The sequence below is a fragment of the Hemitrygon akajei genome, chromosome 7 (assembly GCF_048418815.1).
Source record: "Hemitrygon akajei chromosome 7, sHemAka1.3, whole genome shotgun sequence".
NCBI classification, from domain to species: domain Eukaryota; kingdom Metazoa; phylum Chordata; class Chondrichthyes; order Myliobatiformes; family Dasyatidae; genus Hemitrygon; species Hemitrygon akajei.
This window is the reverse complement of record NC_133130.1, coordinates 126785845-126809033: the sequence shown is the minus strand read 5'-3', so window position 1 is coordinate 126809033 and position 23189 is coordinate 126785845. Positions and strand designations below refer to the sequence as shown.

At 42.5% G+C, this 23189-nt stretch overlaps 1 protein-coding gene across 1 annotated transcript in view; it reads right to left on the bottom strand.

Moving 5' to 3' along the window:
* Window positions 1-23189, bottom strand: part of zdhhc8b (zDHHC palmitoyltransferase 8b) — a 336369-nt gene continuing 313180 nt past the window's right edge. The window contains exon 11 of the mRNA XM_073051911.1: window positions 1-22765. Within this exon, the coding sequence (XP_072908012.1) occupies window positions 22582-22765 (184 nt within the window). The 3' untranslated portion in view covers window positions 1-22581. The remainder of the gene's footprint in view (window positions 22766-23189) is intronic.

Genomic DNA, 23189 nt, shown 5'->3' with positions numbered 1-23189 from the left:
TTCCAGGATGTACATAAAATACAGAAAACATTTATTTCAGTTAAGTGGGACAGGAGTAACAGTACAGCACAAAGACGTCCACTTGGAAAGAGGAGTTGACAGCTGGATATTCCTTTATCAAAGATTTACAAGATAAATGTAGCCATTCTGTGCTTAAATACAAGTGAAAATAAATAATTTTCCTTTTTTTTTTACATTTAAATAAACTCATGCAAACATATTTACAAGCACGCACACAGAACACATTCCCAGAAATGTAGTTCAGCTGTGAAAGTCAATGTGTTTTTCTCCCCTGGAGGTTTCTTTCTGGGCAATTCATACCAATTTCACTGGAGCGGATAGGGGACGGGGTGCGGGTGCTCAAAGCCATGTCGGGGTTAAGTAGAAAGGCAAAACACATGGAAGTGATCAGCAGGCCCACATCTTCTCACACAAGGTTGGTGCTTCGGGTAGGAGCAGAAACCTCAGGGAATCCCAAAGTGCTTTACAGACAACAAAATACTTCTGAAGTATTGTCACTGTTGCATCGATGTAAATGTGACAGACAATTATTACCCTTCAACCATCAGGCTCCTGAATCAGTGTGGATAACTTCACTCACTTCAACACTGAACTGGTTCCACAACATACAAACTCGTATTTGTGGACTCTACAACATGTCCTAAATATTATTTATTTACCTATTTATTAAGTTATTTACTTTTTAACCTAATTACACTGGACAACGAAGATTTTGCTTCCTGAGTAGTTTTGGATCTAATGGATTTTGGGCTGCTGATCAAAAATCACTCTGAAATTTCCTTATCACCCACCATTAAAAAAAATCACCTATATTTGTTATTTCAATTCATAATTCAAGTCAGAGTAATTGATGCCAAGATGAAGGAAGGCATTTTTGTTGGTCCACAAATCAAACAGGTCATCAATGACAGGAGAACTTCTAGTGAGACCGGAGAAAATCGCATGAAAGGCATTCAAGGATGTGTTTGAAAATTTTCTTGGCAACTACAGAGCACCAAACTATATGCAGCTGGTTGACAACATGCTTCAAGCATACAAAATAATGAAATGCAACATGTCAGTAAAGATTCATTTTCTGCATTCCCATTTAGACTTCTTCCCTACCAATCTTGGAGCTGTCAGGGACGAGCACGGTGAGAGGTTTCACCAGGACATTGCGGTCATGAAGAAATGGTATCAGGCCACTGGAATCCATCAATTTTGGATTACACACTTAAGCAAGAAGCCTCAGATACTGAATACAAACGAAAATCATCAACAAAACATTTTTAGCTTAGTTGAACTGTTGCAAAGTGTCAGCACTGTTAAGCAATTAAACACATTATAGTCAATAAAAGTTAATTTCTTGTGTCGCCAAATTCCTATGTGATACAAGTAGTCTGAAATTATATTTGTGTTCAGTTTCAAGCGGTCTATCATAAACAAAATAAATTTCTGAGGAAGCAACACTTTCAAAAAAATTTGTTGTCCAGTGATTTTGTTTTCTTGTACTTGCACAGTTTGGTTGATTTTCCTCATTGGTTGTTTTTCATTGATGCTATTGTATTTCATTTTTCTACTGTGAATGCCCGCAAGAGAAGGAATCTCAGGGGTATATGATGGCACACATGTACTCTGATAATCAATTTACTTTGAACTTTTACAATTTGCACACAGCAAGCTCCAACAAGAGTCAGAGAGACCATTTAAGTGGTGCAATGGCTGATGGGTAAACACCAGGGCGATCGGGGGGGACGGGGGGGGGGGGGGGGGGGGAACGACGACGACACACCATTCTTCTAAATAATGTTTGCTTCTAACCTGAACTGGTGGTTGGGGTCTTGGTTTAACATTTCACCTGATAGTGCTGCACTCCCTCTGTATTGGAGTGCTGGCCACAACCTTCGTGTTCAAACCTCTGTGGTGGAAATTTGCACCCGTGCCTTTCTGACTTCAAAATATAAATTGACGCCTCAGTCAGAGCTGGAGAAAGCGTCAATTTGCAGGCCAGCTTTCCTCTTTGGGATGTGGAAACACCAGAAGTTTTCAATTGCTTATTTAGGTTTCTGACACAAGTAATCTCTTTTTAAAGAAGTTTTAAAAAAATGGACACTGATTTAAATTTTTGTTCACTTCTATTATCTGGAGAATCTATTGCTGATTTTACTGAATCCCAGACAGTACATTTATCTTAAAGAGACTAGCAGCCATTTCTTATTCTTCAGAACAGCCATACTACTTAAAGCATCTTCATTATAGGACAAAGCCTCAGATAAGAGGGCAGACCTTTTAGAATGGAGATGAGGAGGAATTTCTGTAGCCAGAGAGTGATGAACCTGTGGAATTCCTTGTCACAGGCTGCTGTGAAAGCCAAGCCATTGGGTAAATTTAAGGCAGAGGCTGATAAATTCTTGATCAGTCAGGGGATGAAGGTATACAGGGGTAAGTCAGGAGATTGGGGCTGAGAGGGAAATGGATCAGCCATGATGAAATGGCCTAATTATGCTCCTATATATTATGGCCTTATGGTCTTATAAATGTCATAATATTCCATTAAGAATCAGTCAGGTCTCCTTGATAACGTAGCACCATTTGTGAAGGAGTATTATGAGGTGTATAATGTGTTTACAATGCCAGATGTTTAACACTGCAGAACTGATAACTTAAAGATGGCAACTGATGTACAAACTGGACCCTAGATGTTCCATGCATTGAACCCCCAAACAACAGGTTTTAAGACCCTCTGCCAGGATGCACAAGCGAGTTTGCAGACGCTGTTGGGGGATTTTTTTATTTATTGAGATACCGCGTGGAACAGGTCATCTCGGCCCCCAGCAATCCCCGATTCAACCCTCGCCCAATCACAGGACAACTTACAATGACCGATTATTAACTGGCATGTCTTTGGGACTGTGGGAGGTTGGGGAAGAAGTACAGGAGCCTGAAGACACACATGAAATGTTTTGGGAGCAGCTTCTTCCCCTCTGCCATCAGATTTTGTAACGGTTTGTGAACACTACCTCGCTAATCCCCTTCTGCACTTCATTGATTTATTTTTTATTTTATTTACAGTATCTTTGTTTTGTACTGTACTGCTGCCACAAAACATATATCATGACATACAGTTTGTGCAAAAGTCTTAGGCACACATATATAGCCAGGGTGCCTAAGACTTTTGCACAGTACTGTGTTTGTCAATGTGGAGCGGAGAGTGAGTTTGTGAAGTTGGTGGGAGCAAAGGATGTTGAGAATGGTGAGGGTGGAGTGATGTGGGAGGGGTGTGGGACGGGGGTACAGAAGGAGTGCTGGGGTGGGGGTTGGCAGTGGTGCAGACACACCCATCTCTGAGACACCAGGCAAGGTCATTTGATTCTGAACTATTGGTTTATTGATCATTAGAGAATGTCTCTCTGGTGCTTCCTGCTCACTTCCCCTTTTCCCAATCACGATTCCCCTCTCCCTGCCCCCTTCCCACTCTCAGTCCACAATAGAGACCCAGGTCAGAATCAGTTTATCATCACTCACATATGGCATGAAATTTGGTTTTTTTGGGGCAGCAGCGACAGTGTAATACATAAAATTACTACAATACTGTATGTCAGCGATAATGAAACTGATTTTGATTAATGGACGGAGTTTTACAACTGGATGAGACACCTACACCCAGCAGAACAGCATTACAGAAGGAAATATGTTGAATAGGTGAAATGTACAGGTACTGTATATTGAGACCCGGACATCAATGGCATGGGAACTCACTTGCCCCAACATGTACTGTCATTCTACCCCAGCACCACAGCAGTCCAGCGCATATCCCATCCCTCATGGGTCCTCAAATTTGAGTAAAGATTTGAGTGCTGGGCAGAAGTAGAACATACATTCATCAGATATGCTGGATCTTCCGTAATCACCAAGCAAACAGAAGTCAGAGTACGACAGAATCCAGTGCCAACCATCTCTGTATCAGGAAGAGGAGTGGAGGTCATGGTTTTGGATGGAAAGTGGAAGATAACTGTCAACAATCTTAGTTCCCAATGAGTAGGCTCCCTTCAGAATTTTCTTTTAACATCCTTGTTCCCTAGGCTGGTGGGGTGGGAATATGTCTCCAGCAAAGGAGGCTGAAGGCGCTCCTTCCTTCCACTAGCCTGCAGGTCACCCTTGGGCAAGGCGTAGCACCTGCTTAGTCCCCCGTTCAGGGTCACAAGAAGCCATGGGAGCAGGTGGTGGATGGTCTTTTGAGCAGCTGGTGCACAGCACAAGTCCTGGTTATGATGCCAGGCAGACAATCTCTGAAGGGTATTGATAACGGCTAGTCTCACCCATCTTGTAAAGGCACTGCCCAGAAGGCAGCAATGGCAAACCACTTCTGTAGAAAAATCTGCTACCAATCATGGTCATCCACGTTATACCAATCACTCACGTTATACATAACAAACAAACAAGTTTTCTTATGGAGCACTTTTCATACAGATGATGTAGTTCCAATTGCATTACAACGGGATAAAGTGCAAACATGAAAAAAAAGACAAAAAGATGTTTGTTAAAAGGATGAATAAATTGGTTCTGAGCTGGAGTTTAAAAGTGTCAACCAAGTCTGCATCCCTTACAGGTTTAGCTATTGAATTCCATTGTACAGGAGTGTAGTTCAAACAAGCTGACCTGTCAATTATCTTTTGAGGGAGGTTGTTTAAATTTAAGAGACCAGCAGAAGAAGATCTGCAAGCTTGTGTGGGATTATAAAGTGAAGATAATTCTGTGATGTATTCTGGTCCCAGAAAATTAACAGCTTTAAAAACAAGCAAGAGAACTTTAAAATCAATTCAGGAAGTCAAAAGACCATAAGGGAGCAGAATCAGGCCATTGAATCTGCTTCGCATTTCATCATGGCTGATCCATTTTCCCTCTCAGCCCCATCTCCTGCCTTCTCCCCATATCCCTCCATGTCCTAGGGCAGGGGTGTCAAACTCATTTTAGGTCACGGGCCAGATTGAGCAAAATGCAGCTTCATGCAGGCCGGATCAGTCGGACGCGTGCGAACGCAGCTTTCGTTGCCTCTGTTTTTTCAGCCTGCTCTCATGTGTCTCAGTCTCTGCTATAACTACAAAGTGTTTCTCTTTACAAATTCCGTTTCTTATGAAGAAGACTGCCGAATAAACACTAAAAACCCTGAAAACTTGGTACCTGAATAAACTCAGCATTAGCCATATCATACGCCATAGGCGCTTCGATTACTGGGGCCAGCTTTAATAGTAATTAGATATCATCTCGCGGGCCAAAGATAATTCCACCGCGGGCCGGATTTGGCCCACGGGCCTTGAGTTTGACATATATGTCCTAGGGCGTAAGTGATATATTCCCTCATCCTGGAAACTTTAGCTTTGGGAACTACCAAAAGCACCTCTGCCTAAAGCACTACTATTTAAATGTGGCACCTTGTATTCTTATTTTTGTTAAGATATTCTTGCCAATGTACAGTGAGCCTGGAGATCTGCCTCCATGTCTGAGGAGGGGAAGCAGACCAGCTCAATGACAGTGTGGAGGAGAACATTGTTTCAGAAAACGTTGATGTGGACTTGTGATCTCACTACTCATTGGAGCCCAACATGCTTGATCTATCATTATTAATATGTATCATGATCAACACGCACAAAATGTCAGAGGAACTCAGCAGGTCAGGCAGCATCGATGGAGAGGAATAAACAGTCGCGTTGCAGGCCCCTTCCTGAAGAAGAGCCTTGGCCTGTTATGTCGACTGTTTATTCATTTACATAAATGCCACTTGTGATCTACTGAGTTTCTCCAGCACGTTGTGTGTGTGTTACTCTGGATTTCCAGCAGAATCTCTAGCAGTTAAGTCAACCTGGGTCAGGGTAGCAGATAAAGGATATTACAGAACCAAATCCACTCACTTCATAGGTCTGTGACCACCTCCCCCCCCCCCCCCCCAATTAAATACATAACATTTCTTTGGAAAAGTTTCTGTGCAGGCCAATGCACCAATCAATACGGAACAGGCTGCCGCAGACAGATTCTGTTGAACTAATATGCTTACACTTCAGGTCAAATGAATCTCACTGACAAAAGGAACGTGTAGAATAATATCCAAACTGAAACTGTAATTGCTTAAGATAAATTGAACAAGCTGAACTTTGACACTGCACTTTATGACATTCAATTACAGTACTTACACCCTGCTGTGTAACATACTCAAAGCAGGGGCTCCAATCCAAGATGACGAGTTACCATCAAATACAAAATTTATTTATTGATTGATTGAGATAAAGCATAAAATGTGGGGGAAACAAATAAGGTATTTCAGGTTAGAGTTTAATTGGACAGATGATTGTAAGGTTATTGAATTCTATTTACGTTGGAGACTACAGCACAGTTAAAGCAATGCTTTAAGGTGCCAGCAGTCAGGGTTGGATTCTTGGTAAGGAGTTTGTAAATTCTCTCCCTGACTGCCTGGGCTTCCTCCAGCTGTTCTGGTTTCCTCCCACATCCCAGAGACTAGGGTATGTTGTGTTGATGCTGGAAGTGTGGCAACACTTGTGGGCTGTGCCCAGCAGGTCATCGGGCTGTGTTGGTCATCGACTCAAATGCTGCATTCACTGTGTGTTTTGGTGTACGTGTGACGAGTACAAATAATCTTCAAGCACCTCAGAGTAAGCTGAAATTCTTCACAGAAAATTAGACAATTCTAAAGGATATTCATTTGTAGAATTTGCTGCCAGTTCACACAGAATAATGCCCCACAAATATTAATGAATTAAATAAACATATAATCTGTACTAATACTGGTGACAAACTGATCAGGACATTTGGAATCCACTCATAGTCACAGAAAACTACAGCACACAAACAGGCTCTTTGGCCCATCAGTACGTACCGGATGATTTAAACTGCCTACTCCCAAACCACAGCCCTCCATACCCCGACCATCCGTGGTCCTGTCCAAACTTCTCTTAAATGTTGAAACCAAGCTCCCAGGCACCACTTACACTGGCAGCTCGTTCCACACTCTAACCATCCTCTGAGAGAAGAAGTTTCCCCTCATGTTCCCCTTAAACATTCACCCTTAACCCATAACCTCTCGGTGTAGTCTCATCCAACCTCAAAGGAAAAAGTCTGCTTGCATTTACCCTATCTATACCCCTCATAATTTTGTCTATCTCTATTAAATCTCCCATCATTCTCCTAGATTCTAAGGAATAAAGTCCTAACCTATTCAATCTTCCCTTATAACTCAGGTGCTCCAGACCTGGCAACATCCTTGTAAATTTCCTCTTTAAACCTCCTTTACTTCTTTCATATAGGTAGGCGACAAAAACTGCACACAATACTCCAAATTAGGCTTCACCAATGTCTTGTAAAACTTCAACATAACATCCCATCTCTGTACTCAGTACTTTGATCAATGGAGCCTGATGTGCCAAAAGCTTTCTTTACAACCTTATCTACCTGTGACGCCACTTTCAAAGAATTATGGACCTGTGTTCCCAGATCCCTTTGTTCTACAGCACTCATCCGTGCCCTCCAAGAGGGCCACAACCTTGTTGTGGTTTAGAGGCTTGTGTGCTTCAATGACCCAGAGAACTATGCTGGCTGGAGTCAGGGCTTTATGCTTTGGCTCCTGGTAGGGTCACCCACGCCAAACAGGTCAAAGGATAGAGGACAGACTAAGAGTGGATCACTTGTTCTCCAGGATCAGGGCTTCGCTCAGGACTAACAACCCTGACTGGTAAAACAAAACTGTTACAGAAACAGCAATGAAGGATCCTTCTACATCTGAGTATGACGGTATGGGACTTGCATGACTGACCGTAATGAAAACTGAAAGGAAGCTCATGACACAATGAAGGATGTCCTGTACACCACCAGAGATGGAAGAACATTTTACTGCCCTGAACACGAGCACCATAACAGAGAGTATTGATCAGTCCCCTATCATTTTTCAAGGGTTTCAACATCTTATCCCAAAGGTGACCTTGGCAGTATCCCTGTTACATCAGTCTTTATTGTGTGCTAAGCATAGCAGTGCGATTGGAACCTACAGCTTGCTAACTCAGTGGTTACTAAATATATAAGCAGGACAAATGTAGATCAACTAGAATTCAAGATTTCTTGTGCAAAAGCTTTCAGAGTCAAGAGCAAAAAGAAAATTTGCAAATTTGCAAATTGCAAGTTCCAGCAACAAAGTTTATGTCCCATCCCTCTCCACATCTGGAGACCTACACCAATCAACCCAAGTTTTCCACACAGAAGGTAACTGGGGAAAGCCTAAAGTTGTGTGTACACCATGGAATGGAGTGCATTGTTCTCAAAGGTCTTAGAAAAATGGTGCAAATCTGGAGAACTGTAAAACTCTTTTCAAGGGAATATTCTTTACAAGAGGAAGCTTCTTATATATTTGCAGACTTTTAAAGAAATTACCATGATAAAGTGTTGTAACAGTCCTAGAGAGCTTCTGGCACAATGGTCTTCATAAATCAAAGTAATGAGTGAAGGAGCTGGGGTGTTATGCTAAAGTTGTATAAGATTTGGTGAGGCCTAATTTGGAATATTGTGTACAGTTCTGGTCACCTACCTACAGGAAAAATATTGATAAGATTGAAAGAGTACAGAGAGACTTTACAAGGATGTTGCCAACACTTGGGGACATGAGTTATAGGGAAAGGCTGAATGGGTTGTGACTTTATTCCATGCAGTTTAGGAGAATGAGGGAAGGTTTGATAGAGGTATACAAAATGATGTGGGGTAGAGATAAGATAAATGCACGCAGGCTTTTCTCCAAGGTTGTGTGAAACTAAAACTGGAGGTCATAGGTTAAGGGTGAAAAGTCAAATATTTAATGGGAATCTGAGGGAATTTCTTCATTTAAAGAGTAATATGAGTGTGGAATGAGCTGCCAGTGGAAATGGAGGATGGGGGTTGGTTTGCGACTTCTGAGAGAAGTTTGGGTAAGTACATTAGATGTGAGGGGTATGGAGGGCTATTGTCTGGATTCAGGCCAATAAAACCATGAAGAATATTCTCGATGGGCTGAATGGTTTGTTTCTGTTGTGTAGTGCTCAATGACTCAAAACTCCTTCATTAGAAGTGGCTGTTTATACACAGGATTGGAGTAGTGCCATTTTCTAAAGAGAGCTACAGATGCAAGAATGAAAAACTCTATTTGATATTTTGACAATGTTCCAACAAGAAGAGATTTGGTTTAAACACAAGTGGTTCTGCAGATTCTGGAATTCTAGAGCAACGCACACAAAACGCGGGAGGAATTCAGTAGTCAGGCAACGTCTACAGAAACAAATAAACAGTACGGTTTCAGGCCGAGACTCCTCATCGGGACTGGAAAGGAAGGGGAAAGATGCCAGAGTGAAAAGGTGGGGGGAGGATTTCAGAAAGATGATAGGTGGGTGGGAAATTCAGCTTGTTGTGCTGAACCCACAGACTGTGTGGGCAGCTCTCAGTCTGTGGGCTTTTGCACACTATCGGGAGAAATGGTTTAACTATGATGTGAGATTGCCGATTTGAAGCATTGTTTTGCAATACATTCCTTGCTGTCTGCTGGTTCTGGGACAGGAATGTAGTGATTGGGGAGTGGAGGCAGTAGCAGGACTATAAATGTACTTCAGACACAGGCATATTAATCATAGCTTGACTCTCAGATAATTCAATAAGACTACGAACTGCTGAGCATTGCAAATTTGAAAATAACTTTGTGCAATTTAGTTTAAAATAATACCCAGATGCATAATGAGGAGGAATTTCAAACATTTAGGACACTGGTGATAGGCATATTATATAATGCCACATGAAGAAAAGGGCACTGCAGAGATCCTGTGCTTTTAAAGAAACATGTTTAAGAGGACTTTTTAATTTATTAATTTCCCCCCGATGCCCACACTTCTTCACCCCATCAGTAATTCCCCTGTGAAGGGGTGGATGTGTCAGCTTCTCGACCTTCAGGGGAGGTGCTCCCGCAACGTTGGGTGGGGCGTTCCATGTTTTAGACTAACAATGCAATGTTCTCATGTCAGAGAAGATTGAAGATAGAGCTGTTTGTGGATTTCAGAAAGGGTAGTAGGAGGGAACACAAATCAATCCTCATAGAGGGGTTAGTGAAAAATTTCAAGTTCCTGGGTGTCAATATCTCCGAGGACCCAACCTGGTTGCAACATATCGATGCAGCTATAAAGAAAGCAAGACAGTGGCTATATTTCATTAGGCGTTTGAGAAGATTTGGTTTGTCACCTAAAACATTCAAAAACCTCTACAGATGTACCCTGGAGAGCATTCTGACTGGCTGCATCACCGTCTGGTATATGGGGGGGAGTTACTGCATAGGATCAAAGTGAGTTGCAGAGAGTTGTAAACATAGTCAGCTCTGTCACGGGCACTAGCCCCCATAGTATCCAGGACATCTTCAAGGAGCAGTGCCTCAGAAAGACAGCGTCCATCATTAAGGACCCCCATTACCCAGGACATGCCCTCTTCTCATTGTTACTGTCAGGAAAGAGCTACAGAAACCTGAAGACACACACTCAGTGATTCAGGAACAGCTTCTTCCCCCCCGCCATCCAATTTCTGAATGGACACTGAAACCATGAACACTACCTCAATACTTGTTAAAATTTATTTCTGTTTTTGCACTAATTATTTTAACTAATTAATATACATATGTATTAGGGTAATTCAGTTTTTTACATGTTCATCATGTATTGCATTTTACTGCTGCTGCAAAGTTAACAAAATTCCTGACATATGCTGGTGATATGAAAGCTGATTTTGGGGGTGGTCGTGACTTGGAGGAGGGAGCACAAGTGGGAATATTGCCACGCACATGCCTGCAGCTTCGGGAGGCACTGCCAGCCTAAGTGAGGAGGAACAATGTCCCACACTGCAGTTACGGCATGTTGGTGATGAGGAGAATGAATGTCTACACTGCTGGATGGGGTGTCAATGAAATGGGTATTCTTATTATGAACAACCGTGACAACTTGTGGAGCTATGCTCATATAGATACAGTACATATTCTGTAACAGTCCTGAATTGTATATGGATGAAAGGCTTTTGAATATTAGGAAATGAGACAATTTCCTAATACTCCAAAGCCTTTCCACAGAATAAACTGCCTCTGAAGTGCTGTGAACTTCCAAGAGGACCGTAACCTTGTTGTTGGGTTTGGAGCTGTGCGTGCCTCATGACTCAGAGAGTATGTTGGCTGGAGTCAGGGCCTTGTGCTTTGGCTCTTGGTAGGGTCACTCATGCCAAAAAGGTCAAAGGGTTGAGGCCAGACTAAGAGTGGTCCATTGGTGCTCCAGTTTTGGGGTGGAGGGAGGGGGTTCAGCTCTAGGCTAACAACCCTGACTGGTAAAATAAAATTGTTTATGGAAACAGTAATGAAGAATCCTTCTACATCTGTGTGTGACAGTGTTCCCGATTCTCCACCTGGAACTTGCATGACTGATAGTAGTGAAAATTGAGCTACTGACAAAATGAAGGAAGTCCTGAACACTGCAAAAAATGGAGGACCTTCATTGTTGATGGTGAAAGAACATGGTAAAAGGCTTGACACTAACAGCAGTTGGACAGTCCCTCTCTTGTTGAAAATGGTCACCGCCTAAAGGAGCTAACTACTTGCTGATATGAGCTGCTTCATCCCAAATCTAAGAAAGGGTGTGCTGGCATTTGAGAGGCTACAGAGGAAAATTCCTGGGAATGAAAGGGTTAATATTTGAGGCATGTTTGATCGCTCAGAGCCTGTACTAACAGAAGCTTAGAAGAATGAGGGGCATTGAAACCTATCAAATAATGAATGGCCTAGATAGAATGGAAGGTCAAAGAATGTTTCCATTAGTGGGAGAGTCTGGAAGTAGAGGGAACAGCCTCAGGATAGAAGGATGTTCCTTTAGAACAGAGGTGAAGAGGTATTTCTTTAGGTAGAGGGTGGCGAATGTGTGGAATTCATTGTCATAGATACATGTGCAGGCCACAAGTCACTGGGTATATTAAAGCAGGGGTCAATAGGTACTTAATTAGTAAGGATGTCAAAGGTTATGGGGAGAAAAGGCAAGAGAATGGGTTTGAAGAGGAAATTAAATATCAGCCATGATTAAATGGTGAAGCGGACTTAAATGGGCTGAATGGCCTAAATCTGCTCCTACGTCTTATAGTCTTATTCTCTGTGGAGTTGCAATGGAATTGAAAATAGTATCTCTACTCCTGGTCCAATGATGAAAGGAGATTCATTGATCAAACAGCTAAAGATGGTTGGCTTTAGGACACCTTCAGAAAAATTTGTATAGATGATGACACCACTCTTGTGGGCTGAATCAAAGGTGGTGATGAATCAGTAGAGTGTATATCAGCATATAAATCCTACAAAAAGAAGTGGATATGGCTCTGTCCACACAGGTAAAGCCCTCCCAACCATCAAAAACATCTACATGAAACACAGTCATAGGAAAGCAGCATCCATCATTGGGGATCCCACACCACCCAGGCCATGCTCTCTTCCCACTGCTGCCATTAGGAAGAAGGTACAAGAGCCTCAGGACTCACACCACCAGGTTCAGGAACAGTTATCACCCCTCAACCATCAGGCTTTTGAACAAATGGGGATGTACACTCACTTGGACATCCATTGAACTCATCCCACAACCAATGGACTCACTTTCAAGGACACTTCATCTCAAGATCTCGATATTTATTGCTAATTATTTACATTTGCGCAGTTTATTTGTCTTCTGCACTCTGGCTGAATGCCCTAGTTGGATGGTCTTACATTGATTCTATTACAGTTACTATTCTATAGATTTGCTGAGGTATTCCCATAAGAAAATGAATCTCAGTATGGTGATAAATATGTACTCTGATAATAAAATTTACTTTGAACTGCAACTGTTAACCCTTTTGGAAGGAAACAACTCCAGCCATTGCAGTGTGTTCACTAAGGCCCGCTGACTTTAGCTTGATGTTGCACCTCTTCAAGTTCTGCCTCTATATCAAGTGCCACCACTTTTACTTCACTCCACATTCGGACCTAGGTGGAGGTCTGGAGCTCAGTGTTGTTGGTGAAGCTCAAACAGGTGATTGCTCAGTGGGTGATTGCTGTTTGAACTATCATCACTTTACTGACGATTGAGAGTGGCCTGATCAGTGGGAAGGGATTTGAACAGAATGCCCTTTGGAATTCTTTTCAACATTGCCAAGTTCATAGCAGTATCATAACTCTATCAGAATAGCTTCGAGAGAGACATAGCTAATTCTGGAGCGCAAATCTTCCTAATTTCAGCTGGAATGTTGTCTAGTCCCAAAACATTTGCTGTCTACAGTGGTGTATTGATATCACCCTGAACAGCCTGGAGACCAGCTTCTGTATGTGGAGGAATTTCAGGTGGATCATCTGTTCAGCACTTCTGGTGGAGCATGGCTGCAAAGGCTTTATTCTTGTTTTTAGTGTGAACATGCATCACCGACCTCCAAGAGGATGACAATCTTCTTATTGTTTGGAGGCTTGTGTATCTCAGTGACCTGGAGTCAGGGCCTTACCCTTTGGCTCTTGGTAGGGTCACCCATGCCAAACAAGTCAAAGGGTAGAGGCCAGACTAAGAGTGGTCCACTGGTCCTCCGGGTTCAGCGTTTCAGCACAGGGCTAACAACTCAGACTGGTAAAACAAAATTGTTATGGAAACAGCAGTGAAGAATTCTTCTACATCTGTGTGTGATATTGTTTGTCAATGATTTGGACAACGGAATTGATGATTTTGTGGCAAAGTTTGTGGATGATATGAAGATAGGTAGAGGGGTAGGTGGTGATGTGATTGCAGCAGGACTTAGACAAATTGGAAGGAGGAGGAAAAAAAGTGGCAAATGGAATACAGTGTTAGGAAATGTACGATAATGCATTTTGGTGAAAGGAACAACAGTGTGGACTATTATTTAAATGGGGGGAAGGTTCAAACATCAGAGGAGCAGAGGGATGGAGGAGTCTTCGAGCAAGACTCCCAGAAGGTTAATTTACAGGTTGAGTCTGTGGTAAATAAGGCAAATACAATGTTGGCATTCACTTCAAATGAAAAGAATATAAAAGCAAGGAGATAATACTGAACTTTTATAGTCAGGCCACACTTTGAGTATTGTCAACAGTTTTGGGCCCCGTATCTCAGAAATGACATACTGTCATTGGAGAGAGTCCAGAGGAGGTTCACAAGAATGATTCTGGGAATGAAGGGGTTAACATATGGCGAGTGTTTGACAGCCTCAGGCTTGTCCTCACTGGAATTTTGAAAAATGTGGGGGGTGGGGGGGCATCTCATTGAAACCTACCAAATGTTGAAAGGACTAGAAAAGGTGGATGTGGAGAGGATGTTTCCCATGGTGGGGTATCCTGAACTAGAGGGCACAGTCTCAAAAATGAGGGGCGACCTTTTAGAACAGAGGTAAGGAGAATTTCATTTTAGCCACAGAGCAGTGAATCTGCTCTGCCACAGACTGTGGTGGAGGCCAAGTCCGTGGGTATATTTAAAGCTGAGGTTAATAGTTTCCTGATTGGTCAGGGCATGAAAGGATATGGCAAGATGGCAGGTGTATGTGGTTGAGTGGGATCCAGGATCAGCCATGAAGGCTGAATGGCTAATTCTGTTCCTGTGTCTTATGGTGACGGAATTCCTGAGTCTCCATCCAGGATTTATATGACAGCGGACTGGGAGGAAGCTACTGACATGGTGAAGGAAGCCATGAACTATGCCAGAGATGGAGGACCTTCATTGCTGCCCTAAACACCAGCGGTGTAACTGGCAGTAAATAAGCAGGTTGAGACAATGAAGAAATCTGGCAAAAAGAAGAATGCAGAGGATAGGGAACGTTCTTGTAGCTGCCACCCCCGTTTAATTATCCACTACTATTCATGATTGACTGTGGATTGACCCACTGGCTGTGAATTCAACTGGTTCTATTATGTTATTTTTTTAATTGTAGGAAAATTAGCAAAATGGTGACTTGTCTGATATCTGGAGCAGTAATGATATTCTTCCTGTCTTCATTCATTGAAAATATTAAGTGTTTCATAGAAATTTGGTCATAACATCAGCTCAATATGAACTGATCTGCTTGTAAGACTGACTGTAGCCTAACAACTTGTTGGACAATTTCTTTTCTTTCTATCTATCTATTGATTGAGTTCCAGTACAGAATAGGTCCTTCCGGCTCTTTGAGCCATGCCACCCAGCAATCCCCCGACTTAACCTGAGCTCATTCACATGACAATTTATAGTAACCAATTATTCTACCAACCAGTACGTCTTTGGACTGTGGGAGGAAATTGAAGTACCTGGAAGAAACCCTCGCAGTCACAGGGAGAACGCACAAACACCTTACAGCCGGAGGGGAGGATTGGACCCTAGGGGCTGGTACTAGCGTTGTGTTAACCACTACATCACCATGCTACCCATTTAGATGGACCATTTCAATAACAAGGCACCTCTTATAAACCTGTCTAAGTGAGGTTTTCATGAGGACTGGTACTCAGGTTTGAGGAGATTTTGCATAAGCCACTGTTCTGGGATGTAAAATAGCAAGCTTTACAGACGAAGCAGAACAATGGCAATACTTTCAACTGAGCTGCAATGTTCAAATGATAGCATTAGATCTTGTAACATGATGTAGTTACTTTGTGAAGGGAGTCCAATGTCTACAGTAACACGCACAAAATGCAGGTCAGGCAGCATCTGTGGAGAGAAATACAGACAACTTTTTGGGCCTACAACTCTCTGTGCATGAAACCTACCACTTATATTATGCCCTCTTACATTAACCATTTCTACCCTGGGAAAACGTCTCTGGCTGGCCACTCAATCTATGCCTCTTATCATCTTGTACATTTCAATCAAGCCACGTCTTATCCTCCTTCTCTCCAAAGAGAAAAGCCCTAGCTCACTCAACCTTTCCTTATAAGAAATGCTCTCTAATGCAGGAATCATTCTGGTGAATCTCCTCTGCACTTTCTCTAAAGCTTCCACATCCCTCCAACAATGAGGTGACCAAAACTGAACACAGTACTCCAAGCGTGGTCTAACCAGAGTTTCATGGTACTGCCACATTACCTCACAGCTTTTGAACTCATTACCCCAACGAATGAAGGCCAACACACTGCATGCCTTCTTAACTGCCCCATCAACTTGTGCAGCAACTTTGAGGGATGTGGACTCCAAGGTCCCTCTGTTCCTCCAGACTGCTAACAATACTGCCGTTGGAAATAATTTGTAAGACGTGTAGCTCAGGTGGTTGATGGTTGGGCTGAGTTGTTCTCTGATCTTGGCAATTTATTTGTAAACGTTTTGTCACCATGCAAAGAGACGTCGTTAGTGTGCAGTGTACTGCTGAATCAACAGCGCACTGACAACGTCTCCTCACATGGAGACAAAATGTTTGCAGTAAATCGCCAAGATCAGAGAACAAGTCAACCCAATTCTGTCATTAATCTCTGCCTTCAAGATCAACCTCACAAAGACAGATCTATTACTCTGAACCCAGAAAAAAGGACAAAATAGAGCCCTGTCTAAATGAACAGTGTACTCTGAAACAAAGGCCAGACACTGCAGAGATTAAACTTCTAAAATATGAACAGTGGTGAACGGAACATTAAGGAAATTGCTTTGCAGCTAAACTTGGAATAGACTACACTTGGAATAGAATAACATGAGCAGCACTATTATCAGAATCAGAATCAGGTTTAATATCACCAGTGTATGTTGTCCCTGAGGCAGCGGTACATTGTAAAACATAATCGTAAAAAAATACTAATTACAGTGTGTGTGTATAAAAGCTGTTCCTGAGTCAGTGAGTGCATGTTCATGATGGAGCTAAGTTTTCTAACTCTCTGCAGCTTATTTTGATCCTGTGCAGTGCCCCTCCATACCAGATGGTGATGCAGCCAGTTAGAATGCTCTCCACAGTACATCTGTAGAAAGACGTGAGTGTCTTTGATGACATAGCATATCTCTTCAAACTCCAAATGAAACACAGATGCTGTTGTGCATTCTTTGTAACTACATCAATATGTTGGGACTAGGTTAGATTCTCAGAGATGTTGACACCCAGGAACTTGAAATTGCTCGCTCTTTCCACTTCTGATCCCTCGATGAGGAATGGTGTGTGTTCCCTTGTCTTACCATTTCTGAAGTCAATCAGAAGTCAACAATAGGAAGGATTGTGGAAAAGATGCAGTAAAGCTAATAAGTGAACACTACCTCACCCTCTTCCTCTCTTTTTCTGTACTACTGTACTTATTTAAAAATATTTATTCTAACTTGCAGTGATTTTTATGCATTGCATTGTGCTGCTGCTGCAAAACAACAGATTTCATGACACAAAAGTGATAATAAACCAGATTCTGATTTTATTCTGAAACTGTTTAAACACAGGAGATGCTGTGGGAAATCCAGAGTAACACACACAGAATGCTGGAGGGAAGTCAGGTCAGGCAGCGTCTATGGAAATGAATAATCAGTTGACATTTTGGGTCTCATGGCTTCTTACTTCACTCCCCCCACCCCCACTCACCTGGTTTCACCCATCACCTTCTAGCTTGTCCTCCTCCCTCCCCACATTTTCATCTTTTAATTTATTTCTTGAGATTCAGCATGGAATAGGTCCTTCTGGCCCTTTGAAGCCCTGATTTAATCCTAGTCTAATTACAGGTCAATTTACAATGCTCAATTAACCGACCACCAGTACGTCTTTGAACTGTGGAAGGAAACCAGAGCATGCGGAGAAAACTCGTGCAGTCACGTGGAGAACGTACAAACTTTTACAGACACAGGAATTGAACCCAGGTCACTGGTACTGTAAAATGTTGTGTTAACCACTACGCTACTGTGCCGTCTTGGCATCTTCCCAGTTCCTTTCCAGTCCTGAAGAAAGGTCTCAGCCTGAAACGTTGACTGTTTATTCATTTCCATAGATTTTGTCTGACTTGCTGAAAGTAATTTGGGCAATGTTCCGATTTGGCAGCCAAAGCACAAGCAGTCTGCCGGAAAAAGCCACCCCTTGGCCAGCAGATCCACCCAAATCAGTCCCTGCTGTGGGACCCTGTCCTAAGATTCACGTGGGCAATGGTCACATTCAGCCAAAACTGCCGCCATGCCGTACAGGTTAACAAACTCCCCAAACAGAAATTCCATGTGTCAAAGGGATGGCCAAATTTGACCCCAGTAGCTGGGACTTAGTTCCTTCAGAATGTTGTCTGACAAAGGTTATCAGGTCTTGCTTAAATCAGAGAGTATGAGGTTTCGGACAGTTTGGACAACCTTGGGTTCTTCTTGGAGCATCAGAGGCTGACGGGAGACCTTATAGAGCAGGAGTTCACAACCTGGGGTCCACAGACCCCTTCGTAATGGCATTGGTCCATGGCATAAAAAAGGTTGGAAATCCCTGTTACAGAGCTATTTTTTTTAAATCATGAGAGGTATAGATAGGGTAGATAGTCAAAATCTGTTCCCAGGGTACAAATGTCAAACACCAGAGGACATGCTCTTGAAGTTAGAGGGGGTGGGGGTGAGGGAGCTGGATTTAAAGGTGATGTGAGGGGCAAGTTTCTATTTACAGAGAGTGGTAGGTGACTGGAATGGATTGCCAGGGATGTTAGTGGAAGCATGCAATTTGGTGGAATTTAAGAGGCTTTTAGACAGACACAACAATAATTAACATAACACTATTACAGCAGCAGTAACACAGTCTCAATTCCCAATGCTGTCGGTAAGCAGTTTGCATGTTCTCCCCAGGACTGTGCGGGTTTCCTCCCACATTGCACAGAGATATGTGTTTGTAGGTTAATTGGTCACACGGCTGTAACTGGGTCCATTGGGTCAGAAAGGTCTGTTACTGTGCTGTATCCCAAAATAAAATAAACATGAAAGGAATGATGGGAAATGGATGATAAAACAAGACATTTAGTATAAACTGGCATCAAAATTGGCACAGATTCATGGGCTGAATGGCCTGTCCTGTGCTGTACTGTTCTATGTTCTATTTAGTCTTTGTATCTGGGAAAAAGAATACATGAATTTGGCTACATCTATATAATGTGCAGTTAATTGCATTTAGAGTGATTATGGGCACAACTTTGGAAAAAACCTCCAAGAGGACCACACCCTTGTCATTGGGTTTGGAAGCTTGCGTGCCTCAATGACTTGGAGAGCTATGTTGGCAGGAGTCAGGGCTTTATGGCTTGGCTCTTGGTAGGGTCACCCATGCCAAACAGGTCAAAGGGTAGAGGCCAGACTCAGAGTGGTCAACTGGTCCTTCAGGTTCGGGGGTTCAGCTCAGAGCTTACAACCCTGACCGGTCCAAAAAAATTGTTATGGACACAGCAATCCTTCTGTACAGAGATGGAGAATCTTCATTGCTGCCCTAAACGCCACAGCATAACTGGCAGTAAGTAAGTAAGTATGGAAAGAAATTAGCCTTGGATGAAGTGTGACACAAATCTATCAGAACAATATCTAAACCAAGAGTTTAATAATGAAGAGAGATTACTTAATAGCAGTATTAAATGATATTTGCTAGAATTTAGAAAGGGGGATTTAATGAGTTTTCTATGTACTGCAAAGTGCAGATCTGGTAGAAGCTACTTTCATTGGTGGGGGTACAAAATTAAGATGCGTCTTTTGCAAATAAAGATAGGAAATGTGTGTGGCAGCAATACGGTACTCCCTTCTACAGAGAATGATTATCGTCAGGTCAAGGGATATGGGTCAGTTGAGTTAGATCATCCAATGAACCATGAAACAGGCCCTAGGGACTAAAGGGTCATCCCCATTCCTATCCAAAATTACAGAGATGAACCAAGATTAGGTGGAGCCAGAGACAGAACCACAGGAGCAACGGTTACACAATAAAAACCAGAAATCAGTGAGATGAAACTGGAGGATAAACTAAGACTTGAATTTATGGACTGTAGCTGACCCCATCAAAATATTAGAAAATAAATCCCTATTTTGCTTTGTGATGAAGAACTAGGAAAATGGGATTGTGAGGGAGGGCTGATGCTTTGCTGCTACTTGTGCATGGGAGGGGGGGAGAGGGTTTGGGTTTGAACTTTTACTGTCATTCATTTTTTGAGGTTTTCTGTTTTTATGGATGTTTGTGAAGAGTAAGAATTTCAGGTTGTGTACTCAATACATTCCCTGATCTAAATGAACTATTGTGGAGTGGATGCTTGGGTCTCTAGGGTCCCTAACAAGAAGCGTTATTAGCTAAATGTTAATTTTGAATTCAGACAATAATTTCTATATTGCTTTTCATGTGATATCCAAAAACACTTTGAAATGATTTAGAAATGACTCAAATGCAAACTTCTTTACAACTAGAGGTCATGGGTGAAAGGTGAAAAGTTTAAGGGGAACATGAGGGGAAGCTTCTTCAGAGGGTAATTAGAGTGTGGAATGAACCACAAGCACAGTTGGTGCATGCCAGCTCAATTTTGATGTTTAAGAGAAGTTTAGGTAGGTATGTGGAATTCAGGGATATGAAGGGCTATGGTTCCAGTGCGGGCCAGTGGGAGTAGGCAGTTTAAATGGTTTGGCATTGGCTAAATGGGTCGAAGGGCCTGTTTCTGCGCTGCACTTTTCTATGACTCCATGGCACGCTGACTGGTTCAGGAAGTAATGTTGAGTGAGAGGTGCATATTGACTGTACCCCCAGGGCACTATTTTCCCTGGTCCAGGTCAAAATAATCCCACACGACCTTTTACATCCAACAGTGCTGGGTTAATAGTTGATGGTACTTCCAACAATGCCACCCTCCCTCAGTAGTGGTCTGGCAACGTAGATCTGTGTGCTCACATTCTTAAAGTAGGCTTGAATGTCGAACATGCCCAGGAGGTGACCATGTTAGCCTCAAGCCCTTTTAACAATTTTTAGTCCCTTCTTCAAGATAACTGGGAACAGATTGTTAATATTGAGTTTAGGGATCTTGGAAACTCAGCCTAATGGCTACTGCAGAGCTTCCTAACTGAATTAAATAATACTAGAATACAAAATGGCTGCATTTTACCTAAAATAATAAAATCTGACACACTTACAATTTTATTCCACACAAAAAACCGTTTGATTGTTCAATCTCAGACCTGCTTTAGTAATTAAGTTAAAAGGATCAAAAATATCAAACCAATCTGGATTAAAAACAGAAAATGGTAATACCCGCAAGTTGGTGCAAGTACAGCTCACCACCTTCCTTTGGCATTGGTAAACCAAGGTCCACTTAAGTGGTTAATGTCACAATGTGTCTCTTCAGCATAAAAATGCCCGGCAAACATACATTTGAGTTACATGCTGGCAACCAAGAAATAATATGCAAGACATCGCATAGGAAATAAGTGACACTGGATTTAATTGGTTCCTTCCTTATTGGTGTGACCTACCTCCAGCCAATCCCGGACAAGCAGGGAGAAGAAGAAACCTTGTTCTCAGTCTGGCATCGACATTGTCACAAGACGCAGGGACGGATACGTGGCTAATTGGACTTCTGTCTGCCTGTATGGTGAAGTCGGCTCACCTCACTGGCGCATTAAAACCATGGCAGCAATCAAAAAATTTGCCATGTTGGTGAATCACAGGTACACGAGCCCCATGTTCAACTGTTAGTGGCAGTGCAGAGATGACCTGATTTCTGATACCCTAACCCATCGACAGATGGGTTCACCAGACTTACGTACACGAGAAAAGCAGTTCTTTCATCTTTATCCCAGAAGCTGTGCTCACTCTTCTCGTAGGTATCTATAAGACCATCAATGTCAACTTTTGATTACTGACAAGTCATACGATTATTAAAGAATCTTATCCTTAAAGCTTTGAGAGTCTCGTGCCCTGAAGGAATACACTCCCATTTGGACTTATATACAAGCCCTACTAGACACTCAGGCGCACACATACACATACACACACACATGCGCGCGCAAACATACACATACACACGCGTGCGCGCGCGCACACACACACACACACACACACACACACAGAGTTGTCTAATGTCATGTAGTCTCATATTTGAGATGAGAGTTTTAAAAGATCTTTTGGCTGATGCATGAGCTTCATTTCCTTCCACAGAAGGAAAGGAATTGGCAAGTTTTGAGCCTCACATTTGTGCCAACATCCATTAACACAAAATAAAAGGTATTTCTCATTCGTCAAACTGTATTTGTCAAAGTTTGAATGGCAGGGCAGACAAACTTCACCAGAAAATCATTGCAGAGGTCCAGGTTAATACTAATCCAACACTGCACAAACTTTTACACAAGATTCCCATGGATAGGCAAATACACAATAGTGGTTTCAATAAAAACCATACCTCTTTTACAAGATGCTAAAATGTCACTTGATAGTGCAGAAGAGCAAAAAGAATAAAAAGCAAAAAAGTTTGTGGTGGGCCAGCCCCTGGATTGAAACCACTTTTTTTTTGATTTGATTTTACTACCTCTGAAGAAATAAGGCTGCAGCTGGTTGGACAAGAACACACAGAGCTGCTGTGACAGTCTTCACAGTGTGTCCCACTTCCCAGCTGCCGTGGCTGATGGCTGTTCACACTGAGATCTCGTAAGTGGTCCCGCCCACACCCGACACCTTTTTGACGTTCGACTGTCTGGTGGGACTGACTGTAGCACCATGGGAAATAGAAGCTGAGCTTAGCCGGCTATCCATCCTGGATAAACGCTTTGGCTGTCCATTGACTTTGTTGTGAGCCGTCTTCATTTGAACCTCGTCACTGTAAAATAGAAAAAGGGAAATTGGTGCATTTGTTCAATCCACATGTATTCCCGAGTGCAGGGGGTGGGGAGGTGTGGTGAACTACATATACCTGTCTGGACACGCCCCCCCCCTGCTGACTGCTCCTGTGGCTCCTCCCACAGACCCTTCCTCAGTCTCCAGGATGTTGTGTGATGGTCACTTGCTGCTTGTACTTTCTTCCAGCCAATAAAAGCCTACCTTAACCCACGTCTCAGAGTTATTGATGGTGCATCAGGAGGGAGAACACACACAAGCTTAATTTCTCTATTAAAATGCTGCTCAGGTTATAAACAACTTTATTATACAGAGGCAATGAAATGCATTTTAATTTTTTTATTCAGTCACAAAGGGATCTGGGAATACAGGTCCATAATTTGTTGAAAGTGGTGTCGCAGGTAGAT